The sequence below is a fragment of the Pteropus medius genome, unplaced genomic scaffold, assembly GCF_902729225.1.
Source record: "Pteropus medius unplaced genomic scaffold, Ma_sr-lr_union100, whole genome shotgun sequence".
Classification (NCBI taxonomy): domain Eukaryota; kingdom Metazoa; phylum Chordata; class Mammalia; order Chiroptera; family Pteropodidae; genus Pteropus; species Pteropus medius.
The window spans coordinates 1,014,109-1,035,262 of NW_024346065.1; the positions used below are offsets into that span (position 1 = coordinate 1,014,109).

General features: G+C 33.8%; 1 protein-coding gene across 5 annotated transcripts in view; it reads left to right on the plus strand.

Annotated features, from left to right (window-relative positions):
• The window catches only part of FUT8 (fucosyltransferase 8), a 190,334-nt gene that overhangs the window by 121,754 nt on the left and 47,426 nt on the right, over window positions 1–21,154 (plus strand). For all 5 annotated transcript variants that reach the window (XM_039875248.1, XM_039875251.1, XM_039875250.1 and 2 more), the window contains one exon: window positions 3,613–3,727. In XM_039875248.1, coding sequence (XP_039731182.1) covers window positions 3,613–3,727 — 115 coding nt within the window. The remainder of the gene's footprint in view (window positions 1–3,612; window positions 3,728–21,154) is intronic.

The following is a 21,154-nucleotide window of genomic DNA, read 5'->3' on the forward strand; positions in this document are numbered from 1 at the left end:
GTAAACATGAAAATAGTCAAGCTGCAAAGTGTACTGTTAAATGAATGACTGAAGTACTTCACAGATGGACCTGCTCAAAGCATTGTGTAAAGCTATTCCTTGGGTAGATATTCTATTACTTTTCTACTCTATTACTATTACTTAGGTAGATATTCTAAACTTTGGCTATTTGAATTTTATTTGTATGTTATCAATAGTTTTATTTTATTCAAAGAGGCTATTATCAGGTATTCTCTCGTTAATTGTGTATAATTCTAATAGTTTTCTATGATAGTAAATAAGATTTAATTTTTCCTGTTCATGGCCATTGCTTTGTTACTAGATGGTTTAAGAACCAGGAATAAAAAAGAACTGAGACTATGTCATGTATTCCTAAATAAGTCACAATGATTGAGGGCTAGTTTCATCATCTGCTAAATGAGTTCTCACTGATTAATCCCCTTCTTCAGGATGTTCTAAGGCACTGGATATCCAATCATTTTTCATGCTATCACCCACACCCAGTGGATCCTTCCTCTTAGTTATAGAATTGTTAGTAGCTCCTCTTCAGACACAAAGTATAAGCTCTGAAACAACTCTCTGAGGTATTCTAGTATAAATAGCAGTATTTTAGTCTGTTCAAGTTGTTAAAACAAAAATACCAAAGACTGAGTAGCTTATAAACAACAGAAATTTATTTCTCACAGTACTAGAGACTGGGAAGTCCAAGATCAAGGTACTGGCAGATTTTGGTATCTGATGAGGGTCCTCTTTCAGGACTATAGACAGCGCCTTCTCACTGTATCCTCATATGGTGGAAGGGGCTTCAGAGTTCAGTGGGGTCTCTTTTATGAGATCACTAATCCTATTCATAAGGGTTCTACCTTCATGACCTAAGCACTTCCAAAGGCCCGAACTTTTAATATCATCACATTGGACGTTAGGTTTCAATATACGATTTTTGGGGGAGACACAGATATTCAGCCCATGGCAAGCAGCCACTACCTATATTACTACTTTGTGTGTATTGTCACTAATCATTTTTTAAAAAATATGTGGAAAGTATTATAATATTTATTTTAAAATGAAGTAACTTAGTCTCAGAGGTGTCAAAATAACTTTCCAAGGACACAAAGTTCATAAGAAGTAGAGCCCAAACTGGAAAATAAGTCTGTCAGACTCCCAAAGCTCTTTCTCTTCTTATTCAGACTTTGATTTTGCATGTTTACATTGAACAGAGTTCACGCTTTTGTATTCCAGACCCCTCACTTTGATATTTGTTAGTGTCGTAGTTAAAAACCTAAGCTTTAGAATCACAGTACTTGGGTTTGATCTCTCACTCTGCACTTCTGAAATTTGTGACTTTGAGTAAATTATTTAATCTTTCAGTGCCTTATGTTTCTTATCTAATAGTTATGAGGATTAAATGAAATAATGTAAAGTACATAAAATAGGTGTCTGGCCCATAGTAAGAGCTTCATACCTTTGTTGTTCATTGTTCTTATTATTGAATATTATAGATAAATTTTCTGTAAGTACTTTTTGAACCTCCAGCTAATGCTTTATGTTTTTAGTTAATACCATTATTATAAGTGACTTCTAGAAGCATATATATGATATATTTTATTTATATATGTTTTTCTGATAAATAGAAATAAATTTCTAACTTTATAATTTTCAGAAGCAAATAATACATAAGCATTCCTTGAACAGAAGAGTTAACACAAAGTGTAGAGAAGAGTGTAGAGAATGGATGAAGCTAGAACTATAACTAGTTAAGGATTATTCGCCAAGCCTTTCTACCATGAAATTGGATTTGTGAAATGTAAAAATTATCAACATATCATCTAAAATTTTTGCAGTTTTTCTTTTGCTACTTTTCATTTATATATCTATTCAAAGATAATTACTGAACATTTTCTATGTGACCAGTACTGTTCTAAATGATTAAAAAACAGTTTTTATTTTTTTATTTTTTAAACCCCTACTCTCATGGAGCTTAAATTCTGGTAGGGGGATAAAGATACTAAAATAAGGAAGTAATGATGTATATTAGAAGGTAATTGCTTAGAGAAAAATGAAGCAGGGAAGGAGGAGAGAGAACACCAAGGAATGGTGATGGTGATTGGGTGCTGGAATTTTTAAGTGAGCTAGTTTGGGAAAGACTTATGGAGAAGGTGACATATGAGCAAAGACATTTGGATGTGGTTGGGTATTTGGGAAACGAGCATTTCAAAGGAAGAAGGATCAAATGCAAACATCTTGAAGTAGGAACATGCCTGGCAGGTTCAGGGTTTAGTGACAAGGCTGTGTGGCTGAAGTAGAGTAAGCAAGGAAGACAATAGTAGGAGATGAAATCGAAGAGGTAATAGAGGGCTAAATTGTTTGGGGCATTGTAGGTCAAAGTAATAACTTTCAGTTTGACTGAGTGAGATGAAGAGTCTATTCAATGTTAAGAGCAAAGGGGTAAAGTTATATGACTGACCTTTAAACAGTTTATGACTACAGTATTGAGAATAGACTGTAGAGGTAGGCAAGCGTAGAAGCAGGGTGTAGACCTATTCAGAGGTTACTATAATAATTCAGGTGAGAAAAGATGGTAGCTCAGTTGATGGCTTAGTGGTCACTGGAGCCAGTCGGTGATATGTGGTCAGAAATTGACTAAATGTTTGCTGATAGATTGGTAGGGGTTGTCAGAAAGAAAGGAGTCTTGATTTTTATTTTTCTTTATCACTAAATGAAAGTCATGGCTTTTATTTAATGCAATATAAATAAAACCTTCTGCACCAGCCTAAAATTTCTCTTCCTAGTGTACTGGGTATTTTAGTTTACTCTGTAGGAAATGTACTGTTATAATTGAAATTACTGATTCCACACAAAAGTGGGAAAGTATCTTAACAATCATTTTATTAGTTTAGACCAAGAATTGTCAAATTATGGCCCAAGGGCCAAATCTGGCTCATAGCTTGTTTTTGTGAATAAAGTTTTATTTAAACACACGTACATGAATTCATTTCTGTATTGTCTATGGCAGCTTTCCTACTATAAAGGCAACAGAGGCCCACAAAGCCTAAAATACTACCTGGCCTTTTACAAAAAAAAAGTTTGCTGACCCTTGGTTTAGACAATTGTCAGAATTATTCTCTGATCTTTTCCCAACCACTCAGAGTCTTAAAGTATAAAGAGAAAATTTAAGAGGGGACAAGAAATGACAGAGAAAACAAAAGGTAATATTCAAATAATGGCACCAACATATTTCTCTCCTTTATGTTAATCCACCTTTTTTTTTTTGCCATGGATATCCACTATACCCTGGTCTCTGTAGTGCTTTGTGTTGGGGAATAGGTATACCTGACTCACCTGGGGGGAAAAAAAGGTAGATTTTTCTCAACAATAAAAATTTACAATAGGAATAAATCTTGGGTGTTAGAGACTAATTGTTGAATTTCACAGCCTTGATAGAAAGTAAAAGATGAGTGTAAACATCAGCCTTGAATTTCACAGCCTTGATAGAAAGTAAAAGATGAGTGTGAGCATCAATCTTTATGAAGAATTTGACTCTCTTCTTATGATTGTGTAATTCTGTGATGAAGTACAAATAAGTAAGACTTCCAGTGTTGTTTCCTTTCATAGGTCTATAATGACGGATCTATACTACCTCAGCCAAACAGATGGAGCAGGTGATTGGCGGGAAAAGGAGGCCAAAGATCTGACAGAGCTGGTCCAGCGGAGAATAACATATCTTCAGGTAATGTTTGGTTAAGAACTAAGCTTGAGTGAAAAAAGAAAGAAAATCATAATGAAACTAAAAGAGTTGCTGTTGGTTTGTAGTCTTGTTAGCCCTTTCTTTTTGAGAGTTTTTACTCACTCATTTTACATATTTATTTAGAAAGACTATGTTATTTATGCCTTGAGTGTAATACAAAGATGGCTAAAATAAGGCCTTTGTCCTAAAGGGAGCTACTTCACACACAGACACAGACACAGACGCACGCTCATGACTACAATACAAAATAAAAAGTGCGACGTTTTATATAAGAGATTCAGATGAAATGCTCATCGGAGGAAGGAGACGTCAGGGACAGCTTTGTGGAAAAGGTATTATTTGAACTAAGCTGTAAAGGATAATTAGGTGGGATTTAGACGCATAGAAGAGGAGAAGAGCACACTGGCTGGAGTATATGATGTGAGTAATAGTCCATGGCTGGGAAAGAGCAATATAGGAGCCCAATGAGAAATGGGATATTTTAGTTTGTCTGGAGTTTTGCATTATGTGAAAGGAGGGATAGAAAATAAGCTGGAAAAAGATAGGTTTGGAGCCAGATTGCAGAGGTCCTTGGGTGCAGGTTAAGCTTTCTGGTGCATAAACAGTAAGTGGTTACTGAAATATTTTATGTATTGCATAGAAATCATTATGCAACATATAGGAAATAGAAATCAGGGTAAACTACAAGTCCCAGGCCCTCGTAAATTTATTCTTTTCATTTTCATGTTCTCTTCTAATTATTAATATGCATACCCAATCTTACATATTTATAAGGATAGAATCGATTTACTTTTGAATTTTGTTTTTTTGCTTCATCTGCTATAAGGTTTTTCCTATTTTGGAGTTACAGCCTACTTTTGAAAGTTTTTTACACCTAAGAGTGGCATGATGAGAGTGGTACTTTAGTGATATTAATCTGAGAGTAGTAGTTTGGTTGAACTGTGTTAGTATTTGGAAGAGACTGGAAACAAGGAGACCATTTAGGATTTGAAGACCATATGGCAGGTGAGAAATATTGAAGTATGTGGCAGTTTGCATTGGAAATTAAGAGACAAATTTGACAGAGAGTGTGAAAATAGAATTGAGAGGCCTTTCCAAGTAGGTGAAAGGCCTGAAATGACTATGAAAATGGAAGCATCATTAACTGACAAGGCACTTAAAGATATAATAGTCTTTAGGGAAAAACAATGAATTAGTAAGTAGAAGTCTTTGACACTCAAAAAGTTGAAATGACCATGCCTATCCTTTTCTAATACTGTCGATGGTATACTTTCTATGTACAATCACTCTGCTTTCCTTTTAAGGTTAAGGTGTCTTATAAAAGCAAAATAATAGCCAGTAAATCGATTCTGTATATTTTAAGGTACACATTTTTTTAAATAGGAAAAAGTAGAAAATCTACTGTTTAAAGAGATCATTAAAAACCAAACTGAACTTGGCATGCTGTCTTGGTCTCATACTCCCATGGCCATTTATCAGAGATGTCTGCAGAATGAGAAACACTTGCCTCCTGTAGGGAAGAGATAATTATCTCCTATGAACTAGAACCTCATTCAATGAACTATAAACAGCTGGTGGTGCAGAACTATCATCCTCATTTAAAATGGAAATAACTATGGGTTCTGAGTTTCTTCCATTTCCTCAAATTCATTAAATTTTCACCCAACAAAAATTATATTTAAACTATGATTTTGTCATAGTTCAGCCCCTCACATTGTAACAAGCACCTGCTACCTGCTTCAGTTTCCTTTTCCCTCTTGGCTTTAAGTGGACAAATTTGATCCTCTATGTGCTAATTTCTCTTGTTCTATTAAAGCTAAAAACTGGGATAAAGAAAAAAAGTCTTTGACCTTTGATACCTGTATTCAAAATAAAAATAAGCAGTTTATATAACTTATTAGTAGAGATTTTAGAAGGCTCTCCTTGTTTAGCCCATCGGCCAGCAGTTATATAAAAGATGATAATTTGTATCTAAGTAGGGAATAATAAGGAAAAGGTACAATAAAAGCAAATGTTTTTAATATTTTAAACCTGTTTGGGAGACTTATGTTATTCCTTATGTTATTCCTGGTAAGTAATTCAAACTTTATAATTTACTTTCAATGATTGGTTTGGGTAGTTGAAAACATTTTCAGTTTTACTAGATTTTTACTCATACTGAAATGTATCAGTTCTCATTGTAACCGACAAGGATTTTTTTAAAAAATTCTGATTTGTTTAAGATATAATGTCTATCAGAAAGAGAAGCTAAGAAAATAATGCCATTTACAATTGCATTGAAAAAATAAAAATACCTGGGAATAAGTTTAACCAAGGAGATAAAAGACCTGTACTCATAAAATTATGTCATTGAAGAACAAAATTGAAGAAGATACAAATAAATGGAAACATATACTGTACTCATGGATAGGAAGAATCAACATCATTAAAATGTCTATACTACCCAAAGCAAACTATAGATTAAGTTCAATCCCTATCAAAAAACCAATGGCATTTTTCACATAACTAGAAAAAATAATCCTAAAATTTACATGGAACCATAAAAGACCTCAAATAGCCACGGCAACCTTCAGAAAGAAGAAAAAAGTTGGAGGTATCATACTGCCTGCTATCAAACTACACTACAAGGCTATGGTAATCAAAATAGCATGGTACTGACATAAAAATAGACACATAGACCAATGGTACAGAATAGAGAGCCCAGAAATAAATCCATACCTATATGGCCATTTAATCTATGACAAAGGAGGCTAGAATATACAATGGGGTAAAGACAGTCTCTTCAATAAATAGTTTTGGGAAAACTGGACAGATATATGCAAAAAAAGGAAACTGGACCACCTTCTTACACATATATAAGAATAAACTCAAAACGGATTAAAGACTTAAATGTAAGACCTGAAACCATGAAACTAGAAGAACACATAGGTAGCAGACTCTCTGACATTGCTCTTAGTAATTTTTTTTTGATATATCTCCTCAGGCAAGGGAAACAAAAGAAAAGATAAGCAAATGAGATTACATCAAACTAAAAAGTTTTTGCACAGCAAAGGAAACCATCCAAAATGCAAAGACAACCTACTGAATAGAAGATATTTGCCAATGATACGTCTGATAAAGAGTTAATTTCTAAAATTTATGAAGAACTCATATGACTCAACAGCAAAAAAGCAAGCAATCCAATTAAAAAAATGGACAAAGGACCTGAATAGGTATTTCTCCAGAGAAGACAGACAGATGGCCAATACATGTGAAAAGATACTCAAGGTCATTAATTATCAGAGAAATGTGAATTAAAACTACAATAAGATATCACCTGACTTATGTCAGAATAGCTCTTATTAATGGTGGGACTGCAAATTGGTATAGCTACTATGAAAAACACTTTGGAGATTCCACAAAAAAATTAAAAATAGAATTACCTTATGACTCAGAAATTTATCCAAAGAAAACCAAAATACTAATTCGAAAAGATATATGCACCCCTATGTTCACTGCAGTGCTATTTACAATAGCCAAGATATGGAAGCAACCTAAGTGCCCATCAATAGATGAACAGATAAAGAAGTAGTGGTATATAATACAATAGAATATTAGCCATAAAAAAAATGAAATCTTGCTATTTACAACAACATGGAAGGACTTAGAGGTTATTATGCTTAGTGAAATAAGTCAGACTGAGAAAGAAAAATACCACATGGTATCGCTTATTTGTTTAATCTAAGGAACAAAATAAATGGACAAACAAAACGAACACAGTCTCATAGATACAGAGAACAAACTGTTGATTGCCAGAGGAGAGAGAAGGTCGGGGATGAGTGAAAAAGGTGAAGGGATTAAGAAGTACAAATTGGTAGTTACAAAATAGTCATGGGGACATAAAGTAGAATTTACTTCATAGTTTCTAACCAGCTCATATTAAATTCTAATCAGCTCATATTAAGTAAGCACGATGAAATCACAATGACTTAGTTTCTTTACTTGTTTGGTAAAGTTGGAAGTTGGCAACTGTGGTGGAGAGCTCCTAGTTAGGCGATATAGATTATTTCCAGTTTAACTTGAAATTGTCTGTCTTCTGGTACAGGATGATTTTTTTCTAACGTAGCCCCAAAGTTGACATTTTAAGCAAAATTGAGCCTATTTCAGGTGAAATCTAAATAAAATAAATAAAAAGTAGCAATAATAAAAATTTCCTTTGTTTTGGGGGCTATGTGTTGTTTATGTTTTGAATAGGACTTTTACTGGAAATTGGTAGATTAATAATTTTCCTTTTTTGAGAGAGAGAAAACTAAAAGATGTGAAAATGGGGAACAACTATTTACTTTTTAAACGAGGATAGAGGGGTTTTTTTTCCATTTAAAAATAACAGATTAGTTGGAGAAATAGCAAATTTCTCTTTTCCTGTATGGATGGTCTTTGTGATGGAAAGTGTCCAAGTCACACTATTAATGCATTATTGAGGCTATTAAACATCTATTTTAGATTGTGGAGAAACCCTCTATTCCAACAGAGGATATGTCTGACCTCATTTTTCTTGGATAGGACAAATTCTTTGAAATAGATTCATGACCCGGATATAACTAGAAACTATTTGTCTGCTAATGTACTGACAATGACATCAAACCAAACATCAAGTGTTCTCAGAGTTGTGAAGTGTGTTCTACCGAATGATTGGGACAGCAGTTGTATTTCTGCCCAACAGGGATGAGAACCAAAACAAAGCTAGAGGTGGTAATAACTGTAACTCATTAGGAATAGTTATTACCTTGGCCATATTAAGATATTTATTAAATATTTAAAATAGCTGGAGTAAGGAGAAAATTTCAGGACCTTTCCCTGTCTGAAAGAAAATTTTAGCTTGGGACAAGATCAAATAGAGAAAAGCAAAGAGTTTCTGAGAACTAAGACCAAAGAGAATACTAAGAAAGAATACTTCCCCAATATCAAAACTGTAAACAAGTTCAAAAAGGAAAGAACAAGGAGTGGTAAGAGGATATGGTGGCAAGGTCGTGTGTATTACGAGCCTCGAGTTAGCTCCAACTCCCGGCAACCCCATGAATGAATGATGTCCACAATGTCCTGTCCTCAACCACTCTACTCAAGTTTCTGTAGACTCATGCCATGGCTTCTTTTAGGGAGACAATCCATCTCATATTTGGTCTTCCTCTTTTCTTGCTGCTTCCATTTTCCCCAGAATTATTGTCTTTTCCAAAGAACCCTGCCTTCTCATGATGTGCCCGAAGTAGGAGAGCTTTAGTTTTCTCATTTTTGCCTCTAACAGTATTTCAGGCTTAATTTGCTCCAGTACTCACGTGTTTGTCTTTCTGGCAGTCCAAGGTATCTGCAGAGTTCTCCTCTGACTCCATATCTCCGATGACTCATTTTTTTTTTCTATCAGCCTTCTTGACTATCCAACTTCCATATCTGTACATAGTCACTGGGAACACGAAGATGATGTGGATTATCTTAGCCTTGGTCTCTAATGACACATCTTTGCTCTTGGTGATCTTTCTTAATTCTTCCATTGCTGCTCTTCCAAGTGTCAGCCTTCTCTTGATTTCTTGGCTTCAGTCTCCATTTGAATTAATGACTGAATCAAGGTAAGCAAAAACATCTTTAACAATTTTTATGTCTTCATTGTCTATGTTAAAGTTGTATATTTTTTGTAGTCATGATTTTTGTCTTCTTGATGTTCAAACGCAGTCCTGCTTTGGCACTTTCTTCTTTCATTTTCATCAGAAGTTGTTTCAAATCATCGCTCCTTTTTGCCAGTAAGACGTATATCTTGATATTGATATTCCACCATGTTTTAGTCCTCCTTCACCAGAGTGTAATCCTATTTTTCATATATATTTTGCGTACAGATTAAACAAATCGAGAGAGATAAAATGCACTCTTGTCTGATACCTTTGCCCTAGGAAACCATTCTGTCCTTCCATATACTATCCTGTCAGTGATTTCCTTTCCCCAATATAGGTTAGGCATCAGGACTATCAAGTGCTAAGGCACACCCGTTTCTTTCAGAAGAACCCATAGCTTTTCGTGATTGACACAGTCAAAGGCTTTACTGTAGTCTGTAAAAATATAGACTGTCCTTCTGAAATTCTTTGGAGCACTCCAGTATCCAGCAAATGCTCGGAGTTAGATTTCAAGTGCCTCTTCCTTATCTGAATCCAGCTTCAATATCCGGCATTTCTTATTTCATGTGAGGTAGAAGCCTTTGTTGCATCACCTAGAGCATCACTTTACCTGTCTGAGAAATTAGAGCAATGGTTCTGTAGTTACTGCACTGGTTGGCGTTTCCTTTCTCAAAGATTGGGATGTGTATTGACCGTTTCCAGTCTGTAGGACATTGTCTTGTTTTTCATATTTGTTGACACTTTCTTGTTACGATTTTGACATTTTCGGTCTCTGCGACTTGAAGTAATTCTAATGGTATCCTATCTACTCCTGGTGATTTGTTTCTTTCCAATACTCTCAGGGTAACTTTCACTTTGCTCTGCAGACTTACAGGTTCTTCCTCATAGAAATCTTCTTCAAAGGTATCCTTTTGTCTCTTCTGTATAGATTTTTACTATGCTGTTTCCACCTTCCTTATATTTTCTCCTAGTCAGATAATGTGCTTCCTTGTTGGTCATTCAGCATTCCTAAACTAGATTTGAATTTCCTTTTTATTTTTTGCATCTTCTGATAGAGATCTCTTATTTTTCCTTTTTTGTTGTTCTATTCTATCTCCTCACATTGACTATTGTAATAGTTCTCCTTATCTCTACATGATAATGGTTGAAAACTGTGTACAGGATTCTAACCTGTCTTTTCTCACCTCTACCTTTGTCTCTCACCTGTCTTTAACAAATTTTAACGTTTCTTTCGTCATCTCTCAATTTTTCTTTCCTTTTTACACATGGCATTGTCTTTTCTCATTCTTCCCTAATAATAGTTCTAGTTTTAGTCCACAGTTCTTGTTCTCAGTCATTTATGTTTAAGAGTGCAAATCTGTTTTTTCATGTGGACTTTAAATCCATCAGGAATGTGACTTACATTATATTTTTGCACTATGATTTCTTTTAATGATCTTCTTCAGCTTTACCCTAATGTTTGATATAAATAGTTTGTGGTCAGTATCATAATCTGCTCCTGGTCTTGTTTTGGCAGAGAGAATATAGCTTCTCCATCTTCTGTTTCCAGTTACATAGTGTTTTTGGTTTTTGTATTGCCATCTGCTGGCAACGGTAGCTTTCATTTCATGAATGAGGGGATTGCTTTACTAGATGTTGACAAAGGACAAAGTGGCAATAGGAAGTAAAAAAAGTTAATTTATTAAAGGTAATTTTCTAAGAATTAGTAAAAACTAACGGTGAATCAAACAGACATGGGATGCTGTCTGCCCTCAGGAAGCTTAAAGTCTAGTAACATTTTCAGAGGATCTCTGAATTATACATACACACACTGACACACACAAATTTTTTAAATACCTACAGTTCTTTGTTTTGATGTTTATATTCCTGACTCATTATTAATCAATGTAATATACCACATCAATAATATAAAGGAAAAACAACACACAATCATCCCAATTGATGCATAAAAAGCATTTGACAAAATTCAACTCCTTTTCATAATAAAAACACTCAACAAAATAGCATAAGAAAACTACCTTAACATAAGAAAAATCTGATTTTTGTATACCGATTTTGTATTCTGCAAGTTTGCTAAGCTCACATATTAGTTCTAGTAGCTTTTTTTATAGTCTGTCAGATTTTCTACACAGATTATGATGTCATGTGCAAATAAACACGTCTTCATTTCCAATATGGCTGTCATTTTGCAATTGTCTCTTAATAGTTATTCAGCTTTATTATTAGTATGATATAATTTACTGTTAGCATAATGTTCAGTAAACCACAAATTTAGTTCCTTCTTTTAAAATCTTTGCCGAAGTCTGATTTTAGATTTTAAGAGGGGTTTTGATGCATCCATGCTAATATAATCAGTTTTCTTTTTACTTTGTTTTCTTGTATGTTGGAGGTAAGGAGAAAATAAAGGGTTAGTTCATAATTTTCTTCTGTTTTACTCTATGAGAAAGTTCTACTGGTATATTTGGGTTGCTATTACAGAAGGCTCTAACAGCCAGAAAGATCAAGGTATAGATAGAAAAAGTAGCACCTAGAGATTTCACTATAGACAAGTAAGGAGTTACTGACTCCTTACTATCTAAATGGATAGAGACAAGTCATTATTTTTACCATTAATTGTTACTGTTTTCTCTCAAGTATTTCTTGTTTTTCCCATAATTACTGTACCTTTTATTCTTCTCTCTTTTTATTGGCGTAACCATAGTTCTTTTTTAAATTGAAATAATTTATTAATAAGGAAAAAGAGAAGATGTTAAAACTAGTTCAAAGCATACTTAAAGACATTAACCATTATTCTTTGTTAAACAAACTATATCACCTAAAAATCCAACATTTTTATATGCACACACCATCATTTCTTCTATCAAGTTAAAGCATATCAGAGGCTATCTAGAGTTATTGGAAGAATTCTAGTTAACCTTCTGCCAATAAAATAGCCCTGTGGCTTTGGATATTTGTCTTGCTCAGGTTTACCTGAGGCTGGTGGTTTTTTGTTTGTTCGCTTGTTTGGAGGGTTTGTTTGTTTGTTTGTTTATTTATTTATTTATTTATTTATATTTTGAATTATGGTCTGAATTCTCTTTATGGTCTGGTGTGATTACAGTGGGACTTGCTGGGCCTGGAAGTGTTAGAGTTAGTGAAGTAGACCATATCTTCAAGCTGCAGGTGTCATCAGACATAGAGAAAAGTGTTGTTATGTATACCATGTGAGAGGATTGATTATGTTTAGGGATAAGATAGATACTATGTTTGGCTTTGCAACCAAATGACTCACTGCTTTGTCCTTTGTATTTATATAATGGATGAAAAAGGAAATAAAGCTGAACCCCAAGAGAAAGGTTTTAAATGTAAGGAGTCCTTCCTGGGTTCAAAGTCCTAGAGGCTTTAACTAATCTCTTTAAGCATTCACTTTCTAAGTTCTTTCCTTCAAACAAATGTTATGCTTTCCTTTTACATAAGGAACAGGACTGTTTGTTCTCAAGAGTCAAGTTGTTGAATAAACGTTAGTTTATCATTTTTAAAAGGAACTTATGTAAGCAAATGCCACTGGAAACACAAAATCATTAGTTTGTCAATAAGTAGGTAGTATTATAGATGTAGTTAAATGTGCATTGAATGTTTGAAAATACCTTGGGCTTAAAATACAGACTTCTGTTTCTGGATAAGATGTAAACATATTATACCCTATTATTCCTGCTAATTACAACCAAAAGAAGTCCTATACAGAGTGAATTCCTGTTTTGTTTGTTCATTTGTTTGTTTTGCCTCCTGTGTATCCCAGTTGGGGGTGCTGGAGAATCCTAGAAATACCAGTGAATGAAGCTGGAAAAAAAATTTTTTTTATTATATCAACCCTACTCCAGGCAAACATCATAAACAAAATTTGCACCTCTGCCCTGCAATAATGAGGGCAGCCCCACCTCTCTCAACTGGTGTCAGAACTGCAGAGACTTTGGACAAAGCCTTGTCTACCACCATTGCCACACTGCAATAATGTGGCACTTTCCATTCTTCTCCTAACTAGAGTGGGAGCAGTGTGAAAAAAAAAGGAATTAGAGAAAAAGAGGGAATTAAAATCTGTGTTTGCAATCCCAGGCCGACCTCTGAACATTCTATGCATGAACTGATCAGAATCAATACAGAAAAAGTTTTGAGAACTGCACTCTGGCATAATGTACCACCTGGGCTTCAGACCAGCCTCTGGGTAGCTCACAAATAGGGCTGAGCAAAATAACATTGAAAAGGCTTTAATGATTAAATGGACATTTGAGCCACAGCCCATAAAAGTGAGCTAGGAGTCTACCTGGTTTGACTGCCTACCAAAATAGAAAGCAGAGTCTCAACTCATAACACTCATCAACATACCAGGAAAATCTGAATTCAAACAAAAGATAATCAGCAGACACCTCACTGAGATGACATAGATGTTAGAATTACCTGACAAGGATTTTAAAGAAGCTACAAAAAAGATGTTCCAGTGAAGCAATCATAGACTGGAAACAAATGAAAGAAAAGAAAAGAAAGAAAAAGTCTCAGCAAAGAAATAGATGATATAAAGAAAAATCAAAGGGAAATTTTGGAACTGAAAAATACCATAACCTAAGAAAAAATTTGGCTCATAATAGAACAGCTATGACAGAGGAAAGAATCAGTGCCTTTGAAGTTAGATAAATAGAAATTATTCAGTCTGACAACAGAGAGAATAAAGATTGAATAAAAAAAAGTAAACAGCCTCAGGAACCTGTGTGGCGGTAACAAAATTTTTTATGTTTGTATCTTTGGAGCCCCATAAGGAGGGAGAAAAATATGAGTGAGGGTTTGAAGGAAAAACTGAAAACTTCCTATTTGATAGATCATTCAGACAGAAAATTAATAAGGAAGTAATGGCCTTAAATGGCATATTAGACCAGATTGACTTAATAGACATTTGTATAACATTTCATCCAAAAAGTGCAGAATACACATTTTGTCAAGTATACATGGAGCATTCTCCATGATAGATCACATATTAGGTAAGAAAACAAGCCTCAAGAAATTAAAGAGGCTTGAAATCAAATCAAGCATCTTTTCTGATCACAGTGATATGAAATCAACTACAGGAAGAAAACTGGAAAAAAATACAAATATATGGAGACTAAAAACAACATGCTACTAAACAACAAATAGATCAAAGAAGAAATCAAACAATAAATCAAAAATTACCTTGAGACAAATTAAAATGAAAACACAACTTTTCAAAATTTATAGAATGCAGCATAAAAAGAGTTAAAGGAGAGACTTAGACGTTCATAAGTTATGTAGGCCTACATCAAGAAACAAAAAAATTCCAAATAAACAATCTAACTTTACACCTAAAAGAACTAGAAAAAGAAGAACAAAACCCAAAGTAAATAGAAGGAATAAAGTAATTAAGGATTAGAGTGGAAATAAATGAAATAGAAATTTAAAAAACAATAGAAAAGAACAATGAAACTAAGAGCTGGTTCTTTGAAAAGATCAACAAAATTGGCAACTAAAAAGGAACTAAAATAGCTAAAGCAGTTTTGAAAAAGAATAATAAAGTTGGAGGAATCACACTATCTAATTTTAAGACAATTATAGGTGTCGTAATTTAGATAGTGTATGGTATTAGAAGAGTGGTAGACGTATATATCAATTGAACAAAACAAGAGTTCTAAGTAGACCCACACAGGTATGCTAACTTGTTTTGTTGTTGTTGTTGTTGTTGTTGTTTCGTTGAGGTGAAATTTATATAACATAAAACTAACCATCTTAAAGTGAACAATTCAGTGGTACTTAGTGCATTCCTGAGGCTGTGCAACTTCATCAATTCAAAAGAAAAGAAAACCTCATACACATTAGGTAGTTGTTCTTCATTTCCTCATTCTACCTTCCTGAGTTTCTGGAAACCACCAATCTGCATTCTCTGTGGATTTACCTTTCTGAATATTTCATATAAATGGAATCATGTAATATGTGACCTATGTGACTTTTTCTGTCTGACTTCTTTCACTGAGCATAATGTTTTCGAATTGCATCCATGTGGTAGTATATTTTAGTACTTTATTCCCCTTTATGGCTGAATAATATTCCATTGTATGTGTATACCAACCATTTCACCCATTCATTTGTTGATGGACATTTGGGCTGTTTCCGCCTTTTGCTATTTGAGAATAGCACTGCTATGGACATGCTTCTTCTACATGCATTTGTTTGAGTATCAGTTTTCAGCTCTTTTGAGTATTATACCTATGAGTGGGCATTTGAGGAAGATTCAAAAGCAATTACATGGAGGAAGCATAGTCTTTTCAATAAATGGTGTTGAAATAATTGTACATCTCGTAGGCAAAAATTGAAACTTGACCTAAACTTCACACTTTATGTAAAATTAAATCTAAAGGAATAAAAATCTGACAGATAAAGTAAATGTGACATGTAAAACTATAAAACTTTTAGAGGAAAATGTTGGAATAAATCTTTATGACTTACACTAAAAGTTCTTAAACATGATTCCAAAAGAAAGATTCATAAAAGAAATAATTCAGTAAATTGTGCTTCATTATCAAAATTTAAAAATTTTGATGTGTTTAATAGGGAAAAAAGTCAAGTCATAGACTAGGAGAGAAAAATCTTTGCAAATCACATATCCAACAGAGGTCTTATATCCAGAATGTATTAAGAAATTTCTAATCTCAACAGTAAGAAACAATCCAATTAGAAAACAGGCAAAAGTTGTGAAAAGACAACTTTACCAAAGAGGATATATGGATGACAAATACGCATATGATAAAATGTTCAACATCATTAACTATTAGGGAAATACAACTTAAAAACATGTTGAGATACCACTACATACCTATCAAAATGGCTAAAATAAAAAATATGAAGGATGTGGATCAACCAGCTCTCATACTCATATAAAATAGTACAGCCATTCTGGGCAATAGTTTGGCAATTTGCTGTAGAGTTAAATATACTTTTATCTATGTGATTCAGCAGTTATACTCCTGTATATTTATCCTAGAGAAAAGAAAGCTCATGTCCACACAAAAATTGTAAACTCACATGCATAGCAACTTAATTTGTAATAACCAAAACCTGAAAACAACCCAAATGTCCTTCAGTAGTTGAATATACTGTGATAAAATACACGAACAGGATACTGCTCAGTAATAAAAAGGAATGAACTATTGATAAACACAATAACTTGAATGGATCTCAAGAGCATTATGCTGAATGCTAAAAGAGCCTTTTTCAGCAGGCTAAATTCCATTTATAACATTCTCAAAATGATTAAGTTATCTCATGGAGAACAGATCAGGGGTTGCCAGGGATTAAGGTTTCAGGAAGGCTGTAACTCTAATGGGGGTAGTGTAAGAAAATGTCTTTATTTTGATGTAATAGTTTGTATCTTGATTATGGTAGATGTTACGTGAGTCTGTATATGTTATAAAATTTGATAATACTATACCAAAAAAAAAATGCATGGAAAAACTGGTTAAATCCAAATAATGTCTATATTTTAGTTAACATTGTGTAATGTTCATTTCTTGATGTCATATAATGCACTGTGGTTAAGTAAAATGTCCTCATTGAGAAAAACTGTGTGGAAGGTACATGGTAACTCTGTACTGGTTTTATAATTTATCATAGGTCTTAAATTATGTAAAAATAAATAGCAAAAACAGTGTTGAAGATTTTGAAAGGTAAAGAAAATAACATGAATGGTTTAGAGTACTGTTAAACTGAAGCAGTGAGAAAGGTGGTTTTAAGAGGGTTTTTGTTCCTGTTTTTGTTGTTTTTAATAATAACGAAAAGAAAGAACCGGGGATTCCAAAGAAATTTATGCTCAGTTAACAGTGGTTTCGCAGTGCATGGCTAGTGGCATGGAAAAATAGAACAAAACCTCTGAGAGAAGAGGTAGCAAGGTTTGACCTCTGGTTTAACTATCGTTGATGGTTTGATTCGAAAGCCAGTGAGTAGACTAAAGTACTATAAGTGCCTATACTACCCCAAAGAATGGTACTTTGCAGAATGGAAGAACTGGCAAAATAGGAAAAGTTATTCTGACTTTTACTTAAAATGAAACAAAACATCTGCCCAGCCTTTACATAAGAGCAAAGTTTCAACCAGTGTTTCTCTTTTGTGTGTGCTGTCTACTTCACCTTTTGATCCTGTATAAGGTAGGGCTAGCCATTCTGGAGCTTCCGTTCACTTTTCTTCTTTCCCGCTTCTCCCTTCTTCCTTTTTCCCTGCCCTCCTTTCCTCTTTACTCTTCCTCCTATCCTCCCTTCTTCTCCTTCCCTCTTCCCACCTTTTCCATACTTCTTTCTCTTCACCCTTTCTCCCTTATCCCTCTTTTTTTAAAAGAGTACCTGCCATATTATCCTGTATTTTGGTTTTGAGGAAAGAGAGCTTAGTAGATCCTGTTAAGTAAAATGATAGTGGAAACCTTTCTAAAATTCAACCTTAATTTTTTAAGCATGCTGTTTTTAGCCTGACCAGTTAAGGTGGTTCTGAGACGTGGGTATCAGGCTATAAACTTACGGAGAAAAATTTAAAGCACTCGAGGAGATCTGAGCATTTATGTAGGATTGGCAGAATCTGGCTTCTCAGGTAACTTAACTTCTCTTTTCTAGCCTTGAAAGGAGTTTTGTTTGCATTAGAGTCTTGAATGAGAGAATTGGACTTGGATGCATCTCGATCTTTCTCTGCCTTTCCTTTTGTGACCCTTATGGTAGCAGGAAATATTACCAAAGTTGCTCTGGTGCACACATCTCTTGAACCTGAGGTAGAGATTTTTTAGAGACCACCTGGAGTACTCAGAGATGACAGAATACTGTCTCAAAGGCCCTCAGTGGAAGACATGCACCACATTTATTTGTTTCATTCTACTGAATTTATAGAATTTTCATCTCTTTTTTGAATGGCTTTGAAATATTCAATAGAGATTTGTAGGCAAAGAGCAAGTTTTAAAAGTACATTTAAAGTAAGCCAATTGTTGCTTTACTCACCAAGATAAACTTTCCTTCAATATAACTGTATTATAACTATCTGTCTTTACTTCAATCTGTCAGGATAACAGCCTATAAACTATATATCTTAATATCTTTTCTCTATTAAGTTTCCACACTTAAAATTTTATCAAGTACCAAATGGAAATTGATTTCTTGAACCACTTAGTAGCTTACTTGTGTCTCAGCTGTTGTGTTGTCCTTACTACTTGCAATAGATTGTTCTTTGCTAGAGGAATGGAAAGGACACCTTGATACTATCTTAGCTTTGATATGAAAATATTCTTGTTTAATATGTTAAAAGACAATAATTTCCGGTCTTGGCTTTTAAAAATGAGAATTTTTTTAACTTTCTCTTTCATGATTATTAACTATGCCCAGAGTATTCATTTTAATTACCACTATGTAGTACTTCAGTTTTCTTACTTGCTTCATTACCTTTTCTGCTTTGGTTTTGAAAATAATTTTAGAGAAATAAAATCAGACCGTTTCCAATACAATGAAATGCTTTCACCATACTATTAATGACTCTTTTCTTCATTACCAACACGCTTGATGTCACGAATCTTTTTAAACACATGAAAAACTATTTAGTCTTGTGATTAGAGCAGACAAAGAGCACAATACAACTTAGCTTACCTGGTTCATTCCTTTGGTTTTTACTGGCTTCTCTTTATTGGAAATTAGGAGCTATATGGCTGAACTCTTCCTTATAGAAGGACTGTTGTTAGAGAGGGGCTAGGAAATTCCCCGAGGCTCAGATTTTTAATACTTAAATGTAAGGTGTGAAACCATAAAACGATGAGAAGAACACATAGGGAAAAAGCTCCTTGACATTGGTCTTGGCAATGATTCTAAATACTGGCTTGCCAATTAATTTATTTTGTGACTGTGGACTTGACATTACTATTTTCTCTGTACATGTAATTCAGTTGAACTAATAGATGCCTGGAGATATTATGTTCAGTTTGTATTAAATAAATGTTTTTTTGTTGTTGTTAGTTTAGCCTTCCCCACCCCCCCCACCCCTCCCCGCAATGTTTTGGTCTGTAGTAACTAACTCTGGGCAGAGATCTGAGGAAAATTATATTGTGGCTGGAAATTTTTCCTCTGAAGTGTCTTTGTGTGTATGGAAAATCTAAATTGTCATGGCAAAAGGCTTTATCTGTGACTTAATTTAAAAGCCATGTTATCAGTACTATTTTGTAATATTGCATCATTAATTCATAATTACTACTAAAATACAAAGGCAGTAGAATCTTCTAAATTCTAGCTGAGCCTGGGTAATATAAAAATAACTGTGGTTTACTAGTCAATTCAAAATTCAAAAGTAGAAATTAAGCTCTCTTCCTAACTTGAAATATGTCCAACAATAACTTTTCATATCTTAACCAAAGTAAAAGACTAAAATATTTGAGCATTATGATGGTGCCTTTAGTGAATCAGTAATCATTTAGGTTTAAGAGATGCCACTTCTTTTAATATGCCATCTTAGAGGCATATTGATTTGAATATACTTTCCAACGTTGATTTATAGGACAGTGAGAGCAAATATAGCTTTCAGTTCTGTTGAGATAGGGTCATTCTTGGAAACTGACAGTTTCAGAGAGTGTTTATTTAAAAAAAAAAAAAACTGAAGAAAAAACTGAATACAGAAAAACCCTGTTTTATCTTGTCTTAATTTCTTGATTCATAAATAGTATGGTGATAGCTTTGCTACAGAATTTTAAATGTAAAAATATTACATAATGCTTAGCTTATACGGGCCCATGATTGAGGCACCTTTTAGCACTAAATACAAAAGATATTGCATTTATCCAGTGTAAAATAATGTCTCTTGAGATTATGGGGATAAATGACATATACCAACCTTGTCATTTAGCCTGACGGTATCTCTAAGAAGGAAGGATGGGTTAGCTGGGAGAGGTTGTGGAGGGAGGTAATTTTTGTCACAATTTTAAATTAACCAATCGAAGCAAAATGACACAATTGAATTGAGAACAGAGTCTGAATTAGAGAAAATTGTATCTTGTCTTACCGCTCTCTTCCTTGAAGTCTTTCATCGGTTACCTTGTATGTGTAGACCTTTCTCATTTCAGAACCAAACATAATGGACTTTTTTTTCCCCTTTTCTCCATGTTACCTATGACTTAACAAAGGTTTAAGATATTCTATCTTCAGCTTGTTTTAAGGCACACTAAGAATCATGAATTAAGCTTCATTTCATAAATTCTCCTCTTATTTCTCTTAGGCCTTAGTTCCTGTGCTTGAAGCATTCAGTTTTAATTAAACTCGTAAGAAACACAGATATGTTTTTCTTAAATACAGAAGTGAGTCTTCTTTTAAATTAAAAAAAAAAAAAACTGGTTTCAAAACTAAAGGTCAGATGTTTTAATTATTATGTTTCCTCACTTTTTTTCCTTAAAAAATATGAAGACTAATGTAAGATATAATAACAATGGAAGCTGGATGTGAGGTATATTAGATCTCTGTACTATCTTTCCAGTAGTTCTGTGCATCAAAAAACTGTTCTAAAAGAAAAAGTTTATTGAAAAATATATGAAGGACATTTTCTTTTTCATTTATATGAATTTTAGAGATATTAAATGATGTGCTGTATTTCTTACAAAGCATGAAAAATCTGACAAATATTACTGCTTTTTATTTGCTTTCTTGATAAACTATTGAGTGAATAACAAAGCTTTGGATCTCTTTGAAAATGTTATTTATCCCCAGGATCCTTGTATAATAGTGTACAG